The sequence below is a fragment of the Stenella coeruleoalba genome (assembly GCF_951394435.1).
Source record: "Stenella coeruleoalba genome assembly, chromosome: 7".
In the NCBI taxonomy this organism is placed as follows: Eukaryota; Metazoa; Chordata; class Mammalia; order Artiodactyla; family Delphinidae; genus Stenella; species Stenella coeruleoalba.
The window spans coordinates 59684844-59710901 of NC_137153.1; the positions used below are offsets into that span (position 1 = coordinate 59684844).

Genomic DNA, 26058 nt, shown 5'->3' on the forward strand with positions numbered 1-26058 from the left:
TTTCCCCATTTTTAAACTTAAGCATCATATTTTAAAAACTAAATAATAAATTATGATCACACTAATTTTGAAAAATTACAGTAAAATTAAACATTATGTACATCACATATGTTTTGTACAGTATTTCTCTTTATAAAATATGTGATTTATGGGTAAGTTAATATGCCTATATGAAAGTTAAAATTTGCATTTCTGAGGGTTTTGTTCTTGGTCTTATCTCAATAATGTCTTTTGAGCTACATGTAGTAAAAGTTAGAGTAGGAAGAAAATAGAACTCTTTTGGTTTTAAAAGGAACCTTTTCATTTAAAAAAAGAGTTCCCAGGTTTATGTTCAAATATTCCAAAGCATTTATACAATGATCAGTTAATTATTCAGGACATTACTAATTATTGGCTTCCCTTCTAAATAATGCAAAATATTTACTTAAAATTGGAGTACACTTCTGTTTTGAATTTTGGTAGAAAATGTGTGGGTCCCCTGCCCTCTACTTAATGCTGTGACTTGGTCTGTACTTAGGAGACAAAGACTTTTTAATCAAAGAATGTGTTCTGATGGGAAATAACTTTGCTTAAAGAAATATTTTATGAATTATTGGCTTAACCTATAAAAGAGAACCTTCTTTTTTTAAAACCATTCATAGATCTAGAAAGCAAGATTGTTCGTTCCCTAGACTGGAGGTGATATCTGTGTGGGCTTAGCAGTCCTGGCATAGAGGATAATAGTAAAAGACTAGCTTATTTTAAGAGAGTTTGGTTAAATCAGAGGGAGGAAATGAAGAGCCTTCGGTTGTATAGTTTCCCAGGATTCTGTAGGATTGGGACGGAGCAGTATGGCCAACAGCTAATGAGTCCTCTCTTCTTTCCTGTCTCCTGCAGTCATCTCAACTCGGACTCCACCTCCACCCTCACCGTTGCCATTTCCAACACAAGCTATTCTCCCTCCAGCCCCATCGAGCTACTTCTCTCATCCAACAATCAGATATCCTCCCCACCTGAATCCTCAGGATACTCTGAAGAACTATGTACCTTCTTATGACCCATCCAGTCCGCAAACCAGCCAGGTAAAAATGAGAGAGAACATATGATTAAAGCACAGGTCTAACGGTAAGCCCTGAAGCTTACTTAGTGTGTCTGGCAGAACAGCAAGCTTTTGAAATCCATCTTCAGGAAGTTTCTTGGTGACTCACTAAGTTTTTATTGAAAGGTGGCTGAATGACAGGTAGGAAGTGTGTTGCCCCAAAGGAAGGGGCACATTTGTGAAGATGTTCTTGGTTTGATGTTTTGGGATTTTCATTGAGTGAAGAGAAAGTTAATACAGAAGGTCCACTGACAAAAATGTTCTGAGCTGGAGTTCACACCTCTGAAATACCTGGTTTGACACAGAGACAAAGTGCTTATTTCAGGCAGAAGCGAAGTATGAGCTAAAATAAACACACACAAAAGACCTTACAGTTGTATTTATAGACCAACTATCAGGTATTAAAATAAGCTTTGGTAATGTAAACATTTTCAGTGTTTGATGACTACTTGAATATTCTTTGCTCAGACATGACTATGTTTCATAATGAGTGACATTACCAGAAGTCTTTTTTTTTTTTTTTAATTTTTATAGTGGTAAACACTGTGCAGTGGCTTTAAGGATTCTTTGTATAAGTGTAGTGACTCATGTGCCTTCCTCATTCCCTAAACATGTGGTTTCTCCTTTGGAGAGGTCACTTCATGGGGATTTGGTATAAGAGGATTTTCCACAATCAAGTAGACAGTCTGCCAAAGCTGGCTCTATCAGTCATCGTAATATCAAAAATCTGTAATGTAATTTCGATCTTATGGTCTGGTATTTGGCTCTGATGTTTTACCTCCAAGACTCCTGTCCACTTCTTCTCACATTTTTTAACGTTCTGCGGGATTTTCATAAGTGTTCTGTCATTAATGCTGTTCATTTACTAAAATGCCAGTAAACGGTATGTGCATATTAATTTAGAATTAACAAAGAAAGATCTGAAAAAAAAATTCCCTTTGGTCTTAATTTAATTGTTAACACGGAGCAAAATGGTCCCTTCTGGGTTTTTTTTGGTTTTTTTTTTTGGTGAGTAACAACATGTCCAGCACTATTTGGGTTACTTAACATTAAGTTATCTGTACTTTTAGCTCCATTGACTAGTAATGCTAAACTAAGTATACTGTTCTTGAATTTTGAATTTAAAGTTAAATGATTTGTGTTTTAGAAGAAAATGTTCAAATGGTGTAGCACTTTTAATGACTGTAATAATAATTACTAAGTAAAACAGTAGGATCTTGGTATATCAATTTAGAAGTAAAATTTGCTGTCAGAGCATGGATTCAAAAGTCTCAGTTCCATAGAGCATTTTGCTAGACTCAGCTGGGAACAGTGCACACAAGGTCTGATTTTAATTTGTGTAGAATTTCCATGAATAACAAAGTCTAATTAAGACATCCATTAAAAGTCCTTAACGTTAATTCAGTGTGGAAAATCTTAGAGTTCCATTGGATTTTTTTTTTTAACTGATGTCTTAATTAGGCGCTGTTAGGGGAAAAATTATGCAAATTAAAATCAGGGCCTTAGTGTTCTGCATTTCTTTAATTATTCAGTGCTTGTTTTACGTATATTTCAATTTCTTTATAAGTTAAGAGGGCATGTTAGGTGATAATCTGCCTATATTGTTCTCAGTTTTTCTTCATATTTTCAAGGTAAAGACCGAGCTTCTGAGAAGCATCTTACTCTCATCTCAATTAAAAAAAAAAATTCCCTCTCAGGATTTTGTATAATAGGAGCAATGTACTATAAGTAGGATAATCCTTTCCTAATGCTGTTCATCTTCAGCTAAGATGTCTCTCTTTTCATATCTACAATATGAAAGTTCATCTATTAGCAACCTTAAAAGACAAGCTTTATAGTGTAGCTTCATCTGTTTTGAACCAACAGAAAACTGAAAAGAAATAACCTTTCCATTCTTCTGACCCTGAGTTTCAGGAAAGTTGTCTATATTGGCTTGGGAGTTCTTTCTTTGTCACTTTCACTTTTTTTAAATGAGAGAAACATCTGTTTGTTGGTTTATGTCGATTCAATTCCAGTAGACAAGGCTTGCAGGGTGGGCAAGGTAATATATTTGGTGGCAGCATTTTCTTGACAATATTGTTATTTTTCTCTTCTATGCTCTCAGGTAGGTGCTGTCAAACTGTTTTGGTGAACACAATATACAGAAAGGCTTTTTACCATCGAATGTACCACCGATGATAAAACGTGATCACTCTTTTTTTCTTGGGGGAGATATATAAAGCAGTCTTTTGCAGTGGTCGCACAACCAAGAGTTGATGGTCTTCTTTAGAAACAAATTGCTTTTTCCCTTTGAAAGGAAAAGTGGGTCTTTATTATAAACTGCAGAGTTGTTTTTGCAGGAACATTATATCTGCTTTGATGTTTAACTTCAACTCAAAACCAGGTAATTTGCACTTCAAAATAGGGCTCTTGATATTCACCTTTTTAGCTCTAAAAATCGGGAAAAAATGAGGACTTGTTGACCTGTTGTCAACTGTTCCTTTCCAGTATCCCCCAGGGCTGCACTGATTTTGACTGTTAAGTCGAGCAACTGAGATGCTTTGTCCTCCCCACAGCAGTTTGGAGATTAATTGCATTGCTGCTACACCGATTAGAGTGAGACAGTCATGCTATTTAATGGAATATTTTAAATAAAATTAGTCTAAGATATAACTCTCTCCTAGGTCTCCATAGGGGGAAAAAATCTGGTCAGTTTTCCTGACTTAAATACTTAATTTACTCATGATGAATATGTAGGATATTCAAAAGTTCATTTTCTTTATAGAATAAATAATGTGGCCTCTGAGGCACCCAACTAAGACTTACTTCATGTCTCTAAGTTCTAATAGTGAAGTGTTCTTAGCTGTTTATCTTTTTCTTTAAAGAAACGTCTACTTGTAATTTATGTGCAGGCATTTAGATGAATATTCTGTTTCATTGCTTTTTTGACTTTAAAAGTGGTACGGATTATAAAGACTAAACATTTGTGGAGAACACCCTCATAGCAAATTGTTGTGTACGTTATGTACTGGTGAATTCCAACATGAGCATAATTAAAAATACCATTCTCTGTCTAGAAAAGTACATTCCAGTATTTCTTCAAACAGTGTTCCCTTAGAATTTTGTCTCCCACTATGGACACTAGGCTAAAACTCAGATAATAATATCTTTTCTATCACTGCCTAGCGGATTTTCTCTTTAATTCTCACAGATGTCAACAATCAGTGTTTTGTGTAACTCTCCGTGCCCAGCAATGGAAGAGTAACTCAAAAAGTAGGGTATATTTGATTGCCCTCTGCTTCACTTCAGCACATTTTAATTTACGTTGGAAATCTTTTATGTGTAGGTGTAGGGTTGGACCTAGTTCAGCGTTTTATATCATTGTGTGGACGCTGGAATTTTAAATATTTAAAATATCATTCTACCTGCTTATATTAGTAAATCGTCACAAGTCGAGTGGAGATTCTAAGATCGAAATTGCCTGATGTGTGTTTCTGAGTGCACCTGTGTGTGAGCAAGGGCTAGCATTTTTGTATGCCAAAGAATGGGCCTTGACTATAAATGATGGGAATTGTTGAGTTTGACTCCTTTGGTCTCCTAGAAATTCTTGTCTTCCTTGTCTCAGTGATGTCATCATTTAGGTAAATTTTGTGTTCTGAAAGCCAAAAGTGACCATGAAGAGCAGATAAGAAGGTAGCACTGATTCTCATTCTCACTAGCTCAGTGAGGACTTCTGTTTTAGCCTCGGGCTCAGCATTGAAGTCTCCACTTGAGTTTTCTGTCCAACTCAGTGGAGGGATCAGTTCTACCTGGCTCTCGGGGTGTTGTAAAGATGACTAAACCTATATAAAGTGCTTTGAAGCTGAAGACTTTCTTTAAATGCTGCTGCTTCTTATGACTACTAACCCCTGACGAGCCTCTCTGACTCAGATCTGAGAGAGCTTGTGTGGCGGTTGCACACAGCACGCGGGGTCCACTCAGCTGTGTGTGCTGAGTGGAGTTGTTGGACGAGACGACTGCCTTTTGGAGTGTTTCACCCGGCATTCTGTTTTTGTTTTGTAGCCTAACAGCAGTGGTCAAGTAGTAGGGAAAGTGCCTGGCCATTTCACTCCTGTCTTGGCACCCTCTCCCCATCCCAGTGCAGTGCGACCTGTGACCCTGACCATGACAGATACTAAACCCATCACTACATCCACTGAAGGTGAGGCAGCTTCACCTACAGCAACCAGTAAGTATTTCTGTAGGAAATGAGAAATGTCCATCAAAGGCGCCGTTGGATATCTGATCCAAGGTGGAAAACACGGCAACTTTTCCAGCTACCCGACCCGATGGAGATTTCTCATTTATGTGGAACTAGCAGGCATGAATGTGGCCTGGCGCTCGCAAGCTCTCTCTTATCAAATTTCACTCAGTGCATCCTATTTGAAAAGGGAGAAGCTTATTTGTTTGAGTAAATAGCTATAACATAAATAATAAGTCATGCCTGCTTGTTCAAGGTATACATTGAAAATGCACTGAATAACATAACAGTGTACAAGGTTTTTGTATCACCCGAAGAGAGATTAGGTAATTGTTAGTTATTGGAGCGTTCCTATAGAAATCAAGCCCCTTCACAAGGCAGGCTGAACCAGTACCTCTGTAAGATAATTGCATGTTTACATCACTGCAGGTTATGTCATTGTGAGAAAGTCACACAATGTTGGGTGGAGAAAACATTTCAGAGCTGAGTTTTAGGCACATGGAAGCTACCTGCACTTTCATTGTCTGCAACTTTTAAAAAAATTTTTTGATTATTTAGCCTATTATGGTGCATCAGGTATTATGATTTTTAGCGTGGCCATAACATTTTAAATGTCAGAGATTTAGCCAGTGAATTTACATAGCACATACCAGTAACCCAAATGATTCCTTTGCTTCTTTGTATAGAGTACTCATAAGTACACAGGAGTTATTACCCAGTTTTTCATCCAAACTGCCAGCTTTTTAGAACTGGAGCTGGTGTGCACAGATTGGTAAAGTGGAATGATAAAATTCCAGTCGGGAGGCATTAGCATGCTTCTCGTCAATTTTATACGTTAAATCCAGAGCTTCTATTTTCATTTTTAGAACAAGAAAATCCCTATGCTCTGGAAATTCCTGTGTGAAATTACAGAGATTTAGAAGTACCACTGGTTCTTTCTTTCTTGGCCATTGGAAAGTGCTCTTTTTTTGTGGCCTCTGAAAGACTAGGAAGGAACCCTACAAGAAAAACAGACAATACCTGGAGTGTCCAGTGAACTCGGCATTTCTTTCTCAAAGTTCATGAGGCCCCATCAAATAATAAAACCACACAAGCTTGTAATTCCCATCAGTAATCATTAATTCTCAGTAACTGGTTTGTTGATAGAGGGTCCTACACTAGTGAACACTTCCCTGAATGCACAGATGGATGAGACCCAGTCAAGGAAGAGTAAGAATCCTTTGTGCTACAGGTTAGCTATGTACATTACAGTCACTAAAATGCTACATCCAAATTTTAAAAGTGGATGCCTTGGGCATCTTTGAGCAAACAAAGTCAACACTTTAAATAAAAGCAAATAGAAAGCAAAGCTTTTTAAGTAGTTGAAAGTTGCAGAAACTTCTGGTACCTACTCTTATACTGACATTAATAGATTACATTCAAGGGAAGATCAGACCGAAACAATCACAGCTCACCTATGGGAGTACTGTCAGCCTGTTTGTTAATGAATTGTTCTTATACTCACATACAGGTTGATCAAAAAGAGATCTTATTTGACTTATAAAATCATAAAATATTCAAAGGAATGTTTTGGTTGTATAAAGATGGCTGCATCAGTCCATTTTCCACTCCTGCACAAAAGCGATATAGTGAGTCGTTTTTCTTTCCTAGAAACAAAGTTGTCGCTGCACCTCCCCAGGCGCCACTGATGAGAAATTAGCCATTGAATTCATAAATCAGAAAAATTAAGGAAAACACAGAGGCCAAGGAAACCTCTTTCTCGTGGTTGAAAAGAAAGAATAGCACAGACTTGGTGCCCACTCTCTAAGGGTGAGGCTCTTCTTCAATGGTGTGTGTTGACTTCCAGAGGTCTGGAGATTGAATAGGGGACACTGGCTACTTAGGGCTGCTCTTGAGTGAGCCCTTCATTCAGGAATAACTAAAAGGTGAATTGTGAGCATCTTCACTGTTTTAAAAAGTTGACCTAAAAAAGCCTCAATGGGCCAAATGAACATGGCAGAATTAATGTATTCGTTTTAAAAACGCCTTTTAAGAATTAACGTCTGGATTCCTCATTAATCTGATGGTTTTAAACCAAATATTATAGCTTTCTTCAGACCTATAGATGTAACATAAGTGATGAAAATTTACTTTTTCTGTTTATTCTGACATGGAACAATGGGATTGCTTAGCGCTGGGAAGATACATTAGTCCTTTCCTTTGTGAAAAAGAACAAACATCTTTAGGACTAGGGAGATGTTTTCTTTGAAAAATTCACTCTGCACCAAAAAGTACCTGTACAAAAAGTACTTGCAAGGTGAGACCGTAATAATTTAAGGAGTATTCACCATATGTCAACTCCCTCTCTGGACCAATCACAAAAAAATTGACCTTTTGTGCTTCTGGAAAAGAAATGATTTTTTTTCAGAAACATTTCTATCAAACTTAAGGGCATTTTCACATTAAATAAAATACTGAGCTAATTCATTCTATATGATATAATAAAATAGCCTTCTCCTTTATGTTAATAATGTTAGATATTCTTTTTAGTAAGACTTTTCAGTAAGACATTTTTCATCCTATATCATCAAGCACATCTGCTTAAATCCCATCATTTAAACCTTTCACTTTTTCCTGACAGACTTTCAGTCTGCTTTTACATTTAGCATCACAGACCATCATTGATTATCCCATTATTAGACAACCAGGATCTTGTAAAAGGTACATCTAGGAAAGGGACCCTTCTATTTAGCCAGTCCTTGGTACTCCTGCAAGACTGTAACCAGAGCATGTGCGAGATGCCCACACCAAAGGATGGGATATGGTTACTGGATAGATTTTTGGGGAGGGGGATAAACCAGTCAACTCGAGGTCAACTGTCATTTATACCAGTGGTATTCACTCACACGAAAGAGGAGAGAAAGACATTGTGTTTTGTTTTTGGTTTTTTTTTTTTTGGTTGCAAGTCCCACTTCTCTGGGTTTCTTTGGCGTGGACAGGGTGTTCATTTGATAGTTCGCAATTTTTATCTTTGTTTTTGTTCTTCCTTAATCAGCCTACACAGCCTCAGGCACATCTCAAGCCAATCGATATGTGGGACTAAGCCCAAGAGACCCATCCTTCCTACATCAGCAACAGGTGGGCAAGTTTCACCCAGGTGTGATGGTGTAGCCACGCTTTTGCATTGGTGCTTTTTCTCCATGCTGCCTCTCAGATCTTGACTCAGAACGGGGCTCACGGGGCTTCTGAGAAAGAAATTGATCATTTCATTTTCCAAAATATCTTCTCATTTATCCATTGTTTCTCGCCTCTCTAAACAGGGTGTCTCAAATTGGCTCAAGACCTTTTCCTTCTCTGTAGCATATTTCATAACATCCATGAATAAACAGTGTTTCAGCCAGAGTATTTTTCTGTTTTACTGGCTATTGAGAGCTCACCAGCCTATACCTTCCAAAGACAAAAATTGTCAATTGATTTAAAAGCCGATTAAAGTAGGAGCACTACACAATTCACAATTTGTGTTTTTTTTTGAGCTGTTTCATATTTTCCAGATGTTTTACTCCTCATTTTGGTATTTTAGTCCAAGAAGATGAGTTTTGAAGCTAAAATCTCAGGCGACGCATCCTTCCTATTTTAATAGGTTTAAATCGGTTTACTGATTTCGGATGTGATAAAACACTTTTTTTTGGTTCTGCTTTCTTACCTCATTTATGTTTCAAGTAGCATTTTAAATTTCACATCTCATTAATGCTGTAAATTTAATGCAAATGAAGTGTTTACCCAAACTGTGAAAATATACAGCCAGGATTAATGGTAGCTTATAAACAAATTAGCCATAGTCAAAAGCGTGGACCATACAAATACAGAAATCCCACGATTCTAGTTACGGGATGACAGAAATCATTCTAAACGCTTCCAAATTTAAATATATTTTATGACGCATATGTTTGCTGCTCTCAAGTTTTGATAGCAGAGCAGTTTGAAATTAACAGTGTGCAAAATATTGCATAGGGAAAAATATCTATAATGAATCAGAAAGAGCTGGTATTAATGAGCTCGCTCTTCATTTATAATATAAGTTGTATGTGCAACTGAGTTTTTACAGATGTAGCGAGCCTGCGCAGGTACTCATGCCAGCTTCTTTTGTTCTAGACTTGTCCACCTAGTTTATGCTTATCATGCCTATCTGTGCCTCATGTGGAACTTTCAAGTCCTGCCCAGTTGCAGGCCAAGGTGGCAGACTGCTTATATTAAAGGTCACCACATGCAGAGTTCAGAGAAAATCGTAAAGATGATAGCTTATTCAAGATACTTGATGTTTTGCCAGGTTTAAAAAAAAGCAAAACAAAACAAAACAAAAGAGTGAGAGCTAACTGAAAACATCTGTACACAGTTATGAAAATACCAAATAATAATTAGTGGTTTTGCCAGCCATTGGCTTTTCAACATAATTTTCTGAAATGTTGCTTTTTTTCACCTCTAAAATTGCTATAATATGAAATATGCTATAATTACTGTAATATGGTTCTCTTTGACAAATGTATATGTTCCTTGTGTTTTTTAGAAACATATGCAGGATTCATAGGTTTAGAAACTTATTCTCTTACAACTCATTTCACATATTTTCAGAAATATTCTTGTCATGAGACTTGCATTCTTAATGACATGTCTCTAGTTTTCAGTTAACTTTTAATTCATAGAATCGTGCCTCTGTTATTTAAACCTTTAGCCCAAACACATTTAGAATATTATAACCACTTTCATGTATTTAGAAGCAATCTTCCCATCCTCCTGTCCTAACCTAAGGCAGCTTTAAGTTTTTAATTTATAACTTATGACTGTCATTAGAGCCTCATGTAATTATGATCACAAAAATTGATTATATAAAAGTTATTTCTTCTTTCACATGTCCAAGGATAAATCAAGAAAACTTAACAAGCATCAGGAAAATACTAGTCTTAACGTAGATAGAGTTCTGAGCACATTTTAATTGAAAAAAAAAAAAGAATATATATATATATATATATATATATATATATATATATATATGAGTTCTGGAACTACAAACTTTTTTCATCAAAGGCTGCCACTTGTTATTTAAGTAGACAATGTCAAGTGAAGACCTCTTACAATATAAATATGATTAGATGGGTCAAATATGGTGTACACTTATGGAATATATAATGTGTATTGATCTTTGAAAGAAAAATTATATAAGCTTCATAATGAAAAATATAATGTTCAGTTTTAAGTGCCATACAGACAGATAATTTGTCCTCTGTATAGTGAAAGAATTAGTGCTACTTTTTGAATTGAAGAAGCCCTATATGCCAATTCATAATAAGCAACAATTTGAGGCATGCAGAAAATGAGTGTATATGCGTATCATACTATACACGTAGATTACTAAACTAAGGCTCTAGTTAAAAGCTTTCAATTACTTTAATCCTTTCAAATTTTAACAGAATCCTAGAGATGAAGTTTTATGTTTACTGTCCAGGAACAGAGGGACAGGAACAGTTTAAATGACTTCAGTAGAGTAAAGGTTATTCTTTCGTACAGCAGAAATGAGATTGATTTACTGTGTCCTTTCATTACTTTCCAAAGATTTAAAAGAGACCACTCTTCTAGCAGCAGGTTTTAAATGCATTTGGTTTAAAGTACTCGGTGATGAATGGAAAGAAAAATCAAGGGGTACATGAAATAAAGGTAATCAATCATTTTATATTAGCTGGGAGAAATTCAAAATTAGAAAGGCAATGGTTTTAGTCTGAGAGAGTTCTTTTAAACATTCCCCTTAGCTTTTAATATACATGACCCCTTAAGAATAAATATTGTCACCAGGTACATTCTTCAGTTTATTGGCGACTGCTTTATAAAGATTTATCCTTTTAGGTTATGAAAAGTATTGATGTGCATTGTTGAGTGCTATTTTTTCCTTAGAAAAGAACTTTAATATAGCCTACATAAATTAGAGATAACAATAAATTTAAAATTGTTGAATAATTTTGACTGTCTTATAAATAATCCTTCCACACAATGACACTAAAGCAGAGCTTTCAATATAATTATTCCTAACACACAAGGACACTGACTTCTTAAATTAAGATGGGAAATATTAAAATTAACCCTGTACTCCACTGGTAAGAGTAATACATTCATTTTGGCAAATCTGAATACTAAAAGCATAAGCTTTTATAACCATTAACTTGGAATACATGCAGTTGTTATTAGTAATTATACATCACTGTGCTCCTTTTTATAATGGTTATTACTGATCATTACTGGTTGCTAACTGCCTTGAAATATAGTTTTTCTGACACAGGAATTCCACTACCATTCTTAATGTGATATCTCATTTGAATCTGAAAAATAAAATCACATAATCTTGAAGAATATTTCAAAAAAGATTTCTTTAAAACAATTGATTATTTTCCATTAAAAACAGTCCTCTAATTAGTCATAATAATCAGCTCATGCCAGCTGATCAGAACTTTAAAGTTTCCCTTTATCTCTTAACTCAATCTTGAGTGTTTTTCAAGGTCTGGAACTAGACTGTCTTTGAGATGATTGGCTTATTTAATGCATTCACTATTGGCATGGGGGAAATCTTAAAATCAGAACTTCAATTGGAACTTCATTCTTTAACTTTTCTGTTGGACGGTGGTGTGGTGGCTTGAAGAACTTGTGGGTTTTTGGCAAACCGAACTCTTTAGTCTCTGCTGAGAAATGTCTTTTTATGATTTGGAACTTTTTCAGAAGTGTCAAGGACCTCCTCTCTGGCTTAACTTCACAGAAGTTTAGTAAAATGCGGTGTTTCCTTTCCTCCTTATACTTCCTGAACACACTGTGCACATTCATTATGATAGGAGTGAAGAAACCACACTTCCTAAATTTCATCTCCCCGAGAATATGGGAATTATATAGCAGAGTAGTGGGTATTGCTTAGAAAATACAGAAATTTTTATATAATCCAGTCTAACAATTTTAGTATAAATGGCAAATATGAGACAGCTTACTTGAATTAGCACCAATTTCATATTGATCAGCCTCATAATGAACTTGCTAAATTGCAGGCCTTCTTTCTTTGTAGTCATAGAAAGTTTGGTAATATAAAAAGGTCTAGTTAATTTGATCACCGTTATACTAGAGTGTAAGGCCATAATAAAAGTATAAATCCTTACTGTTATACATCAGTACAACATATTTACAAAGCCCTTATTGCAAGTTGGAAAAAAAGTTTGTAGCTAAGAAGCTTCTTGTTTGGAAATAAAAGATTAGTATTCGAAGTAATTCGATTACTATTCATATCAATTACTATTGATTACTATTCAAATACTATTACTATTTGAGTGTCGTGTAGGCAAGGATAATGATCCAGATCTTAGGTGTTTCCCCTTGGGCAGATTTTTGAGGGAAACTAGATGTTCCCCATGCTTGTTTTTCTGAAACTAATTGAGTTGGGCTAAGGTACATATTAACCTTTGATATGGATTTGAGATTTGAGATGGAGCAAATGGGAGGTCACTTTTGCCTTCCCTGAGACAACAAAGTCAAGCCAGCTCTAGTTTATAAAATACAAGGCTTGTTTTCATAATCTCAAAATTATAATCTCCTGACTATATATGCTACTTATCATTAGAGCTAATGAATCAGTGGGCTGATCGACTCAAGTCCTTGCATTACTTCTCACAGTTGCATGGATTTTACTGGTGCCCGGGCTTCCGCATGTTACATCTCTTGCATGATTGTATGATGCTCTTATTTCAATTTCAGTCACTGGGCTACTTTCTATGAAAATGTTTTCAACACTTTTCTTGATAAAAATTTGAAACTAGAATTTGAAAGGACTTTTCATGACACTAAAAATTTCTGTTACACCCAATGGCCTTTTTAAGACGTTGCCTCTGTACGATTTTATGTTTGTTTATCTAAGATATTCATTGAAATCCCTTTATAATATTTGTCCTGACAAATGGCAAAGCCAAAGCTAGGTACGTTAAAACCACTGGCAAGGTAGTCTTTTATTAAAGGCAAGCAATTGAAAGGCCACAAGTAGACTATCAACAAACTTTTCAATAAAGTCAGGAAGCAGGCTATCAACACTTGGGCTGTTCTTATTGTGTCTGTTATCATAATTGACAGCTTGACGTAAAACCCTATCACATGACTTCTGGGTAGGTATGTAAATGGATAAGAGGTCACCTTTCACATATGCTAGCTGGAAAGGAAACACATTTAAAGGAAGTTTCACTCAAAATAATGGCTATGCAAATGTTTAGCTTTTTGGCTAGTTCTTAAAATAAAAAAAAATAAAATAAAAAACCTTCCAAAGTCTGTCTTTTATCATTCATTCATTCACTTACTTTTATTGGGTATCAAAGGCTAATATCCAGATAAATTATTCTAGAGAACATAAAAATAAAATCGTTTGCTCTAACCTTAAATTTCAGTCAATGCAATCACAAGGGAGACAATTTTCTTTTCTGAAATTTTTAACTTCAGAAGGTCTAAGCAGAATCAGGGAAATAAAGGAAATTATGAAGAGTTATAATTATAGACATTTTAGCCTTAAATATTCTTGAGCTGCACATGAAAAGTAGGGTAGGAAAAGAATAATGACAGGCAAACTTGTGTCGTGGCAGACAAACAGGGATTAGGAGTCAGAAGGTGTGGTTTTAGTGACATGACAGGACATGTCTAACCTTGGACAGGCCTTTAAACCTTTCTGTCCTGTTCTTATCTTGGAAAGGAAAATGAAGAGGTTGAACTACATGATCTCCAAGTTCCCCTGAAATCTTAAATTTTACAGATGAAAGTAGCCTCCATTTAAAAATTAAAAAAAAAAAAAACTTTTCATTTTCTAGTTCTTATGATTTATGGTCAGTAGTGTTTATTTAGTTCATGAACTATGCATACACATTTAACTTAATCCTACCGTGTTTATTAAATATCAAGAAGCACGGTTTTCAGAAATTGATATTAGATGTAACTTTAAGGTACCAGGATGACCTTGAATATCTTTTTCATTTTTATATGTTTACATGCTCCACCTGTATCCCAATTTTATCTTGACCATTTTGTTTGTTCAGTAAAGCTACATCCTTTTCATTCAGAGGCCATTTTATTTGCTCTCTGGTAGGTGATTAATAAAATAAAAATCAACTAATCTAAGAGTTAAGAGGAAAATATGAATCCTGAAGGATTAGTCGTTTTAATCACCCCACCCCCAAAAGCACCCCCACCCCAAAAAATCTGTTTCTTTGGGGGCTATCTGGAGAAATGAAGAAACCTAGAAGAACATAAAACACACCTTTCAAGATATTCCCTTGAGGGTCCCTGTAAGCTTAAAAAAAAGAAAAGCAAAAAGATAAATTTACCTGTGTTGATTATTCTGTTTACAGTTTAATGGTTTATTGGTTCAACGGAAAGCTGTTGTCATCATAAGGGACTGTTAGTACTGTTTGCTGAGTCCAGCAAAGTAGAACATTTTCTTACCTTCTTTCTTTTGTTCCCAAAGCTAATTGTGAGGCATTTAACAAAAGCCCGTGTTAATAACAATGGAGGGCCGTCATGTGAATAAACAAACTCTTATTCTGAAATCACAGGCAATGTTGATTCTACCTGCATGAATATTTGAGTGTTGTGTAGGCAAGGATAATGATCCAGATCTTAGGTGTTTCCCCTTGGGCAGATTTTTGAGGGGAACTAGGTGGTCCCCATGCTTGTTTTTCTGAAACTCATTGAGTTGGGCTAAGAACAAGGTTCTCATTCCAGAGATTCTAGGGACGTCATCTTACGAACATATGCAGTGAAAACTTTACCTTCACTTCTTTCTTAGTTTGGATTTTTTCAACCCCATCCCTTCACTCATAGCTTTTTTGAAGGAGAATCTTAAACTTCCTTACCTCACCTTCTGTTTGCTTTTGGAAATCTGGGCATAATTGTTTTAATATAAAATTTACCTTAATTTTCTAGACAATCATGTCATGTTTGTGGATGCATATAAATTAAAGAATTAAAATTATTTATATGTGTGCATTTCTGTGAGGATGTGCATATGATCAGATCTGTCAAAGAGTCTGTATTGTTACAAATGTACGAGTTGCTACAAACACAACTTTAACAAACTAAATTTCTAAACTACTTTGCCCCTGGTGTTTTAAACTTGATTACTATAGGGGGAAAAAGTATCTCCCTATTTTTTGAGGAAAAATACTTGGAAAAATCACTAGGGCGTTGTTGAAGCTTTGCAGAAAATTTTTATGTTAATGAAAGGCATGTATTTATGTACCACTTAAAATTAAAGATTTAAAATTTAATTTAAAAAAAGAATTGATAGCTAAATTACATAACACCTACCCTCTCACAGGACAGAAATTGAGGAATCACTACCCTAAACTTAAATAAGATTATCACCTATTATTTTAAACATTTAAAGTCTAAACTAAAATCCGTTTTGGTTAGGAATTCTGAATTATGCTAATACCAAGAATATTTAACATGTTCCAAAAAGAAGCTTAAAATACACTTAACCTTTCATCACCTGAGAATCTGTTCAAAATTTGCTGAGTCAGGACTATCTTATTCAAACAAGATTCTTAGGAATTGATTTCATTAGGAATTAGTATCATGGAAATTTTCAGTGAATATACAGTTTCTATTTTAATTGTTTATTGTTTCCCCTGTCCACACGATCACCTTTAAAATTTTGCTTAATCAAGAGGTTAGTTAATTATTAATTCAAAGGCTCTTGGTCAAGTAACCTGGTTAAGTAAGTTATAACATAGAAGCAGGTATAAGTACTTCTCCTCAGAAACTTTTGGAAATGTTGATAATGCCAGTCCACAATCTAAATAGCTAAATAAATTTAAATTTTATTTTACATTTTCAGTAACTGAAAGGAAATTAATTCAATACTAATTGATATCCTGCCCATTTCTTTGGCATGTAGATTGTTAAATATACTCAGTGATCATTTTTTCTGTATTTAAGCATAATTATCTGTTTGGGAGAAGATATTTTGATCATATGTACCTTAAGTATGGTTGAAAATGAATAGTTGTAGTCAGGTTTCATCCCTTTGAGACTACTGTTAGGAGAGAAAGTCCAAAAGTATGTTGATTTTAAGTGTTCAACGGGTGGCCAAAGACAGCCCTCTTGACATTTTGGAGGGATGATTAACAAAGAAACAAACAAAAAATTAGCAACATGAACAACAAAAAACTAACTGATTTACATATGCATTCTTCCAAGGAGACAACAGTGTCTCCAGTTGTCTGGGAGACAACAAGCCAATCAGTGAGTGACATTTAGGTCACCTGGCTTTGTGAAAATAGCTTTTCTTTATGAAAATTTCTCCAATATAACCTGAGAGGCTCATAGAAACTAACCTGAAATTAATTATTAGCAGAATTAACATGTGCTCTGCCTAGAGCTCTGCTCTACTCTGCCTCCCTTCTTCAGAATGTTTACTTGACTCAAAACTAGGACTAGAGCAGAATCTATGAGTAGTCCTTAAGGTAATCTTTATACGAAGCCAAGCTTCTTGAACTGTTTTTAGATTGTTTTCATAGTATTGCTTGAAAAGAATATACTTTGAAGGAGCCAACTGACTACTGTTACTGAAGAAATAATTTTTCAAATTGCCCCATCACATTGCATTTCTGATGAGATGCTCCATTTTGAGCACTTTTTTAAAATCTTGCCATAAAATTTTCTCCTTTATGCAAGGATTAAGGTCCATTTTAAGAATATTTTTCATTCTCATTTAATTTCTTTACTGACATATGGCTTATTTATGACATATATTCTAAGCAAAATCTACAGATCTTTCAACCTATCTATCTGTCTACATTAAGGGAATTTTTTCAGCTTTTTAATTAGTTAATTAATTGATTGGTTAATTAATTTTCAGTTCTTTAATTTATAACATTACTTTTACCTGAAATATCAGTATAATTAAAATACATGTTTGGGGAATTTTAGGTGGTGTTTTTGGAGCCTCATAGATCTGTAGAAAAATGAGCAAAACCAAATATTCTGAAACTCCAGAATCACTATTACCTAGAGTGTATAGAAACTAGAGTCTAAAAGGAAAAGATTCTTAATAGCCAATTTTTTTTTTAGCCATAATGTTATCAGAAAGGATTAAAATAACTTATCATGAGTTTAAAGGGACTTTGGCTCCAATCATCATCTTCTAGAAATTCTTACTGAAAAGCAGCAAACAAGGTTTAGTGGACTGCTTTGAATAAGTCATCTTTTCAATGCAAGATTCAGTTAATTTACAGCATAGCTCTCTACAGATTAAAACCCATGATTTTCTAGTGTGTTTTTTCCCCCCAAAGCCAGATAAGTTTACTTTCTTAAGGATAAAAATAAGCAATATATCTTTTCAATAAATCTGCTAGCACTGTAGGGCAGCTGTTAACCAAACAGAGCTGGATAGGGTTACTGGAACAACCTCTGAAGGGCAGAGCTGATGATTTGGAGATCTGGGAAGAATTCGTTTCAGCTTGTATTCAGCGCATTCCTCACTCTATTCAGATGTGGTAAAGTATTTCCAATGCCATTACTCCGAGTTTAAAATAAAAGTAGAAACTCTTATCAACTCTGTCTGAAAAAAAAAAAGCCACTTTGAATAAAACAAAATTAGTAAACATCTAAAACTGAATCCCTTGATGCTTCTAAACATAAGTTAGGGAGGATGTTCATAAGGTGGGACCCTTCTCCTCTAAACTGCATGTCTTCTGTGTTTTGCAAACTGCATGCTTAAAAGTTATTGATTATTTTACTCAGTGCAGATTATTTGGTATGTTACATATTTTTAAAAGCTTTAAAAATTTTTTTTCTAAAATATATCTCTCTATTGAACATTAACGTTTGCTTTTATTTCAGCACATTTTGTACTCTAATTAATGTCTAATTGTTATGTTCTAAGCACTCATTTCTCTTGTATGCTTTAATTAATAGAGAAGCATATTGCAATAGCTTTTTCTGAAAAACAGTCTAGGAATTTTGCTTTTCAGAGTAAGGTTTTCTTTTGCTCTTTTTTTTTTTTTTTAAGTTGCCTCTTGGGAAAGTAAGGTTAATGCCATGTACAGTACTAGTTTGCATGTGTTCATTTAAATACTAAAAACTGTAGTACTGCTCGATCCATATCTGACTGCTAGGTTTCAATTGACAGCTGAGGATTTGTGACTGGACCATGAATCAAAACGGCAGGCATTTATACCCCAGTACCAGTGAGGATACATTGGGAATTACTTGGCAAAGGTAACATTTTAATTATTTCCAACCCTACACTTACACCTAAAATTACATGAGCTATAGTGTGTGTTTCTAACTAGCTTTACAGAAAGTATATATATGTTAAAATTTTAGTTGTTTTGGCTATATCATCCTTCTCTCCCTACCCTCTTCCTTTATTTCTCATTTAGATGCAACTTCAAATTAATTGGAGATTAGAGCATATGCTAATTGGTGACTGGAATTCCTAAGTGCTGTCAAATGTTGTAAACGATTTATAATACTGGGGGGAGGTGGGGAGGAGGGGATTTGACACTTCCTAGATCTAGTTCCTAGATTTTAGGAACTGAAAAATGAAATCACAGTTTTAGGGAAGATTTTTTTTCAGCTGTCTGAGGAAAAAGCATGGGGTTTTCACATTATAGATTCTTCTCATTTCAGTTCTTTTTCTTTACTGTTAACTTTAAGCCATTTTACTATTCATTTACTCCCCTCTCAGAGGGAAAAAGCTAACTAAAAGAAAAATTTCAAATCAGTCAATTTAACTGTTATTAGCAACACTCATGAATTTTGGAGTGGGGGGATTGTTGGAATCAATAGCTAGAGAAGGAATTTTGTTTAAGTAAAGTTTTAACTTCTTTTTATACATTGATGTGAATCACTGAGAGCTGACTTTATTTGGTTGGCTGAGAAAATCATTCTAAAACTTCATTTTCGAAACTAGTTTTGATATTGTCTCATGTACTGGTTTTAGAAAGTAAGTAGTGCTAATTCAGCTTCTTATGAATTATTTCAATAAAGAATAAATTGTGTCAAATTGACAAATTAAATGATTAAAATTCATGGTATAATCTTATGTAATGAGATAAAAATTTACAGAAGAGAGTGAGGTAATCCCATAAGGAGTTCAACAAAAGTAGAGCCAACATAATTTTCCAACTGTGTTATGACTGTCATCCTCTCTTTACTAAGCATCCCTGTGTTAAAAGTACATACTTGGGTATCAGTTGTAAACGTGCTGCGCATCTCCATATGCTTCATAGAAACTGCTGAAGAGTAAAGTTTCAAAGAATGAAATTAATGAAATGCCATTTTTTTCTCAGGTAAAAATTAAGAAAATTAGTTGGATTCTGTTTTAAAAGCCTGTTGACTTTTTATTAATTCACTACCTGAAATGAATACCATATGACTTTTCCTCTTTTTAAAGATTAGTATAACATCCTCTTTAAAATGTGTACATTTTTACCTATTTTGATTTTTTTCCACGAAGCTTATATTATTCCTCCATTTGGAAAAAATAAAATATATACTTACAAAAAAGAAGATAAACTCAGTGAAAGAAGATAAACTATTTATTTAAATAGTCTTTATTAGTAAGTATTTTAAAATTTAATTTGATTCAACTTGATAACACAATGTTTGGATCTAATTTTATTTATCCTTATATTCCATGCTCTGTTGGTTGGCTAAATGGCCCATTTCTACATACAAGCCTTAACATATTTAGAAAAAATTGCAAGTCAGATGGAAAGAACTTGTGTTTTTAAATGTAGCTATAGCTGTGTGAACTTCCCAATCTGTGGATTACTGATTGACATTTACTTATCTAAAATTGGGTAGTATCGCTAAAGTACATTAAAGCGAAATAAGGATATAAATTATTGAAGACTTAAACTATAACTGTACCTAGTTTGTAGTGATGTTTCAACTCACACATTGTTATCCCCAAAAGGAAAAGGTGAGTGGACAGTGAATCACCACAGAACACAGGTATTGGAGTGAATTAATATGACGACTAAACTCAGTTCTTAGGAGAGCATTGTTCATCTTACAAATCATCTTCTTGGTGAAAAAGTGGTGTGGTCATCAGTTTCAGGTCATAATCAGAAAAAAAAATTGGAATTCATGTACTTAAGATTTCTTTTATTTTCTCTCTCAAAAATAATTTTTTTGGATTAGCAGATCATGATATGTAGAATGGCCTTAGTGCTTCAAAAAGCTTGACGAAGGTAGCTTTTGGTTTGTTTCTTCCCTTTTTATCATGATTCAGAGGGCACATAATTGATAACGGCAGGAATCACATTCATACATTCAACAGGTATTTATTGAATCTCTGTGGTGGGCAGTCCCAGACACACTGTGACTGATACAGACCCTCACCGTTCTTAAAATCCAAGTATCACACAGTTCAGAGTAAACATGATCAGATGCGACAGGAATTTGCTTTGCTTTGCTATACTTATCAAAAATGGGCACACGTGGAGTCCATATTTGATCATAAAATAGGTCATGTCTGTGGCATAACATATTCGTAATTTATTCATGGTTTATAGTGTGTGTCTTATAGTTATTTAGGAAACTCAGTAGTTTTTTTCTTCCTAGAAAAGATATTGAAAAAAGAAATCACAAATGTCTGTAACACTACTACTTTTAAGGCAGATAACAGACATCTAAAATCTTCAGGGCACTGCTGCAACTTTAGAATGATCTGAATAAATTAAAAATACATGAGAAATGTCTGTCTATCCAACCAGAGAATTAAATCATTTGCCTTTGTCCTAATGGAATAAAGAAAATATCACGTTATTTTGGTTGTGGTTGTTGCTTTTTGTTTTGAACAAAAGGCAATCCCCGGAGACTTTGTGGTAGCAAAGGACAAAGCAAAGAAGGTGTTTTGGTTTTGCTTTGTTTTGATTGTTGTTTGCTACCGTTACCTTCTTCGTATAATCACTTGTCCATGGTCGCCCCCTTTTCTGCCATGTGCCCATCCTTCTGTAGAGGTGTTTCCATGTCAAAGCAGCTCCTTCTTCAGGGCTGAAAATGGCAGTGCTGAGGGAGCTGAGTGAGTATAATCAAAACTGGAAGACTTCCTCCACCCTCCTCCCTCTCCACGCGCCCCCCACCCCCAATGTATAAACATTCTCTTCGGAACCAAAGCTGACTCCGTTGGAAAGTTTTCACAGACTTATTAAGTTGCAACCCTGAAGGTGTTCTGTTGTTTTGACCTTAGAATTTTGTGAGCCATTTGTGTGTGTGTGTGTGTGTGTGTGTGTGTTGCTTGCGTCTTGAAAATGTGAAATTTTTTCTAACCCAAAGGTCACGTACTGCAGTCAACCCAGAGTGAAATCCCTTGGTGGAGGGCTTACTTCTGCTTGAGGCTGGAGGGGCTCAGCTCTTAGCCGGGTAATAGGTGATGATGAGTTGCTTATGTTGTTCATAAGGGTACTGTTGTGTCTGTGCTTTGTCCTCTGATGTGGACAAATTACACTGCTACATATGTGAGTTACGTGGGTATAAACAAATACAGCAGTTAACTCCCTAACTGGCTTTCTTTCTTGAAACTATAGCCAGAACATAGCTTGTACTAGCAAATATGAAAGAGCAATATAATTGAATGAACAAGAAAGCCAAAGGACAATCCAAGAATAACATAAACAGAAGTTATTTAAAAACGTTGGAGGTAGTGCTTTATGCAAAAGAGAAACTGGATTTATTGTTTCATTCCCTCTTCTCCCTCTTCACCCCTTTCAAGAAAAGGCAAAGCCACAAGTGAGTGGCTGTATGTGTCTGATGGCTTCTATAAACATAGCAGCAGCCTTCAGATGGCTAAAATAAACATGTGTGTGTTACTGAAGGATATGTTTACACAAACCATTTGCTCAGCCTCTGAAATAATGAATAAATGAAGATTTTACTGAAATAATTGGAGGGATTTTTGTGTTTCTGCTGATGCCATAATTGAATGGCACCGAAGAGACTTTTATCAGCCATTTTCCATGTTACATGTGTTAGCAGTTCCTTTCTATGAGTTGAATACTTCATTCTGTAGTTACTTTACACGTGTTTTTGTAAGAAATTGTCGTTTATTACTGCAATTCTAGAGAGTTGCTTGATTTCCCAGGAGAAATTTAGCAGCCAGTAAAGATTATTTGAATCTGGTTGGTCAGGAGAAGGAGGGCAAAAAAAGAAGGAGTAATAGCGTTCATTTCATACATCTAAGCCTGTTTGCATAACCCTGTCCTCAACCATGTACCATTTTCACTGCTTTGTCCATAAAATTTCTTTGTAAGATACATGTCCTCAACGACGCAAGAATGAATATTTAAACAAAATAACTTTCAATATTGCGGTGCAAACTATGTTTGTATGTAAACATATGTATATGTGTGCCGTGTATGTGTGTACATGCATGTACACATGTGCATATGTGTGTATACATGCGGCACATGTATGATAAGGGTAATATGTAATTAAAGGGTTTTACGTAATGCTAATAGTTAACCTGTATTTCAACGTTATACCTAGACCATCCCTACAAATTCACTAGGTTAGCATTTCCTGCTTTCAGTTTGTTATCTTGACACATAACTACGGTACAACAGCTGGGTTGTTCCTGGAGTTCCTGGGGGGAACTTTCTTCTCAGAGTGCTGAATTTCCTTTTCAGCTGTCAGCTCTAAAGTGTGTTCAAAATGTTCAACTTTTTACACACCATTCTGGGCCCCTAGAACCACTCTGGGACTAGGATAGAAATGCTGATAAGGTAGATGAACGGAAGAATCCTGTTCAAGGAGGGGAGTTGCAAAAGCCAAAATTGCACATGACCATTGTTTGGGAACCAGGGCTGCTAAGTAGTGTTGTTCTTTGTACTTGGATATTCTATTTAAAAGAATTACTTCTCCATTTACCTAAAAATTATTTGTACCTGTTATGAAATCAAAAATTTTAATGTGATCGTTCTTAAAACTGATCTTTATCTGGTGTTTACACACACGCAGTACCTGTCATCTGGCTGTTGAAAAATACATTGGGATTTGTTGCAGTTTTGCCTAACTTTCTCCGTTTGTAAAGAAAGATTTGCACAACACAGCGTTTCCTTTTTATCTAGGAAACTCTTCAGAAGACTTCCTAAGAAATTAATTGTATTCCAGCCAGACTTGCATGCTGCCATCCCACAGGAAATGGGTCAGCAATCCATTAAGATGCCATTAGATAATCTAATTTGGAGCTTAATCTCTAAATTAACCATGCTCCATACTTGAAGCATACTTGAGAGAAAGAAAAAAAGTTTACGTTTGAATCGATAGGGGAGCCGAAGCGTGAAGAAGGCTGTTTGTTTTTTCTGTAGCCGTGGTCACGTCTCAAGCCGTCTGGTAACCAGGAGAAACCAGACATGATGTAATTCCAGATTGAACTTGAACTTCAGGGACTTAGGCTAGGGGAACAATGGACCATAGGAATCAATAATGTCCATTTTCCACATGATTATGTTTGGAGCTTTAAGTTAACCTTTATGGGAGAAGCAGCAGGATCTGCAGTGGGACCAAAATGGGATGACCCAGAGACAAGATGTTAGAGGAGAGAAAACAACTTTTTCCGCGATATTTTCTGAGCAGCGCTGCAGATTCCAGCAGGATTAGAAAAGTTCCCGCTCTGCCTGTTCAGAGCACTCTTTGTTCGCTTAGGTAGGACAAACTTAATCTTACGTTTCCTGTCAGATGATTTTTGGCTGTACTGCGGGAGAAGGAGGAACATGATGCCGAAAATTCCCAAATGTAAACCTTGCTGATTAACCCTTTGCCATGAAAGAAGTATATTAAACACCTCCTTGATTTGAAGATGTTTCATGGAAAGTACCATATTTACATATGTATTAGTTCCCTGAGAAATCAGCTCTGTCAGTGGCCAGCGCACCCTTTAGTAACTTACTTTTTGATTCTCATGTTTGCTAGTGCTGTTAGGAGGTATATAGTGAATTTTCAGTCGTATTTACTGAGATAGCAAAGCATATGAATGAGTAAACGTGATAATAAACGTAATGACAAATTACAAAAGGAGAAAAAGTTCAAGAAATTGAAGAACACAAATTTTGAATATTCAGAAATTGCAGACAGCTACAATTATTCTCTCCTCTGTTAATCTTTGTTTTATGAGAAGGAAGGTTTTTTTGCACATGTGAACAGAGTAGCAGGCATAACATAAAAACATGTTCAGTTCCTTAATCATTTTTGATTTTATGCTTAGGAATTCTGAGACAGAAAAGTTCTGTCCTTTAGAGGTGAAATTGTGCAAATAACACTGATTTTTGCTTTTCAATGAAAATCATTTGGGAAAGAATCACATTTTGCTTTTGTATAAAACTTACATTTCTATTTAATTTGGTATGCCTTGGGTGATTTTCTCTAGTGAAAGGCACTATTTGGAAGCACTATTTTTGTAGGGAATTTTGTCTGCTGTTGAAGACTCACATATGCTAATAAGGGGAGCTGTAGCACTTGTAACAATAGCACTGAAAAGGAGCCCGGGGATAGAAAGGAATACAGACTAGAGAAAGAGGATGGAAATCCACACGTAGGATTCTCCGCTGTGGTGCAGTCTGTGGGAGGAGATCAAATCGCTACTTTGAGCCTCATAATTCTATATTTTTAATTGGCTAAAACCTCACACAGCTACATAGCTTGTTAGATACATAAGCGTCTGTGTACCGTAATTTATTTACAATTAGTCGTCTTCATAGTAAATCTCTATCTTCCACTTTCAGTTCTAAAACATGAAAAATATGGAACACAGTTTTTAGGTTTTTTTTTTTAATTTGGTCTGTTTAGGGGAAGAGTATTTTTCCTACTTATGTCTAAAGTAAACATTTTAAGGAAATAAGTTTTTATTACTTTCAAGTATATAGATTGCCTTGTTGAAGGGTCTTCTAGGATTTTGTAAGGGCTGTTTACTAAAAGAGTACAGACATTATAATGTACACATTAGGTAATTAGCTGCAGTAGCCCCATACATAAAGGCTCTTCTTGCCCTGTGCTTCTCATTGGATGACATATTTCACTGGCATATGCCATTATTTTATTTAGAAAATGCTAGTACTCACACATAGTAAAGTTAACACGCAATCCAGCATGCCCTGATAACAAAACCCACCTGAAACAACTGAATATAAATTAATGAGCTTTGATAGCCTACCGATTGGATATGTTATTTTCAAAATCGTTGGTCCCCAAGGAGTAGCTAGCAATAAAGCAGGCTATTTACCTACTTAGTTAAGAAACAGATATGTTTCTCTTTCATTACTATGAAGTGCTCTTGCTTGCAGTTAGAATAATTCCATTGAGACACCTGCAGTTTATGATATTTGGTGTTTCTCAGAGAGCCCGCAAGAGTACTTTGCAGTTAGGTAAGAGCCGGCCAGGGAGCTTTCCAATACAGATTGTTACAAATAGTAATAATCATTAGGAATCATCTTGCATGCAAATAGGATCATTCCGATGGCAATAATGATACTTAAAAATGGGGGAAATAAATTGAAGAAACCCAAGACCTGTGTAAAGCACTTTCACTTCTAGTCTAGCTGCATCAGAAGTGGAACGCAACAAGCAAGTTACTGACATACAGCCACGTCTGTATGTACATCAAAAAAGGTAAATATTGCCTTCAGCTGAAAAGGATCTGGAATTGGATAAATAAAATACAGGTATTTGTGTTGAAATTTGGACTCAAAAGTTATATTCTTTGGGAATTTCAGTGTGC

General features: G+C 35.3%; 1 protein-coding gene across 5 annotated transcripts in view; it reads left to right on the forward strand.

Annotated features, from left to right (window-relative positions):
* NFIB (nuclear factor I B) overlaps nucleotides 1-26058 on the forward strand; it is a 443132-nt gene that overhangs the window by 404421 nt on the left and 12653 nt on the right. For 3 of the 5 annotated variants that reach the window (XM_079926360.1, XM_079926363.1, XM_079926361.1), the window contains 4 exons: nucleotides 877-1061; nucleotides 5120-5285; nucleotides 8332-8414; nucleotides 18466-18554. In XM_079926360.1, the coding sequence (XP_079782486.1) occupies nucleotides 877-1061; nucleotides 5120-5285; nucleotides 8332-8414; nucleotides 18466-18554 (523 nt within the window). The remainder of the gene's footprint in view (nucleotides 1-876; nucleotides 1062-5119; nucleotides 5286-8331; nucleotides 8415-18465; nucleotides 18555-26058) is intronic. The other 2 variants (XM_079926362.1, XM_079926364.1) reach the window with 2 other exon arrangements.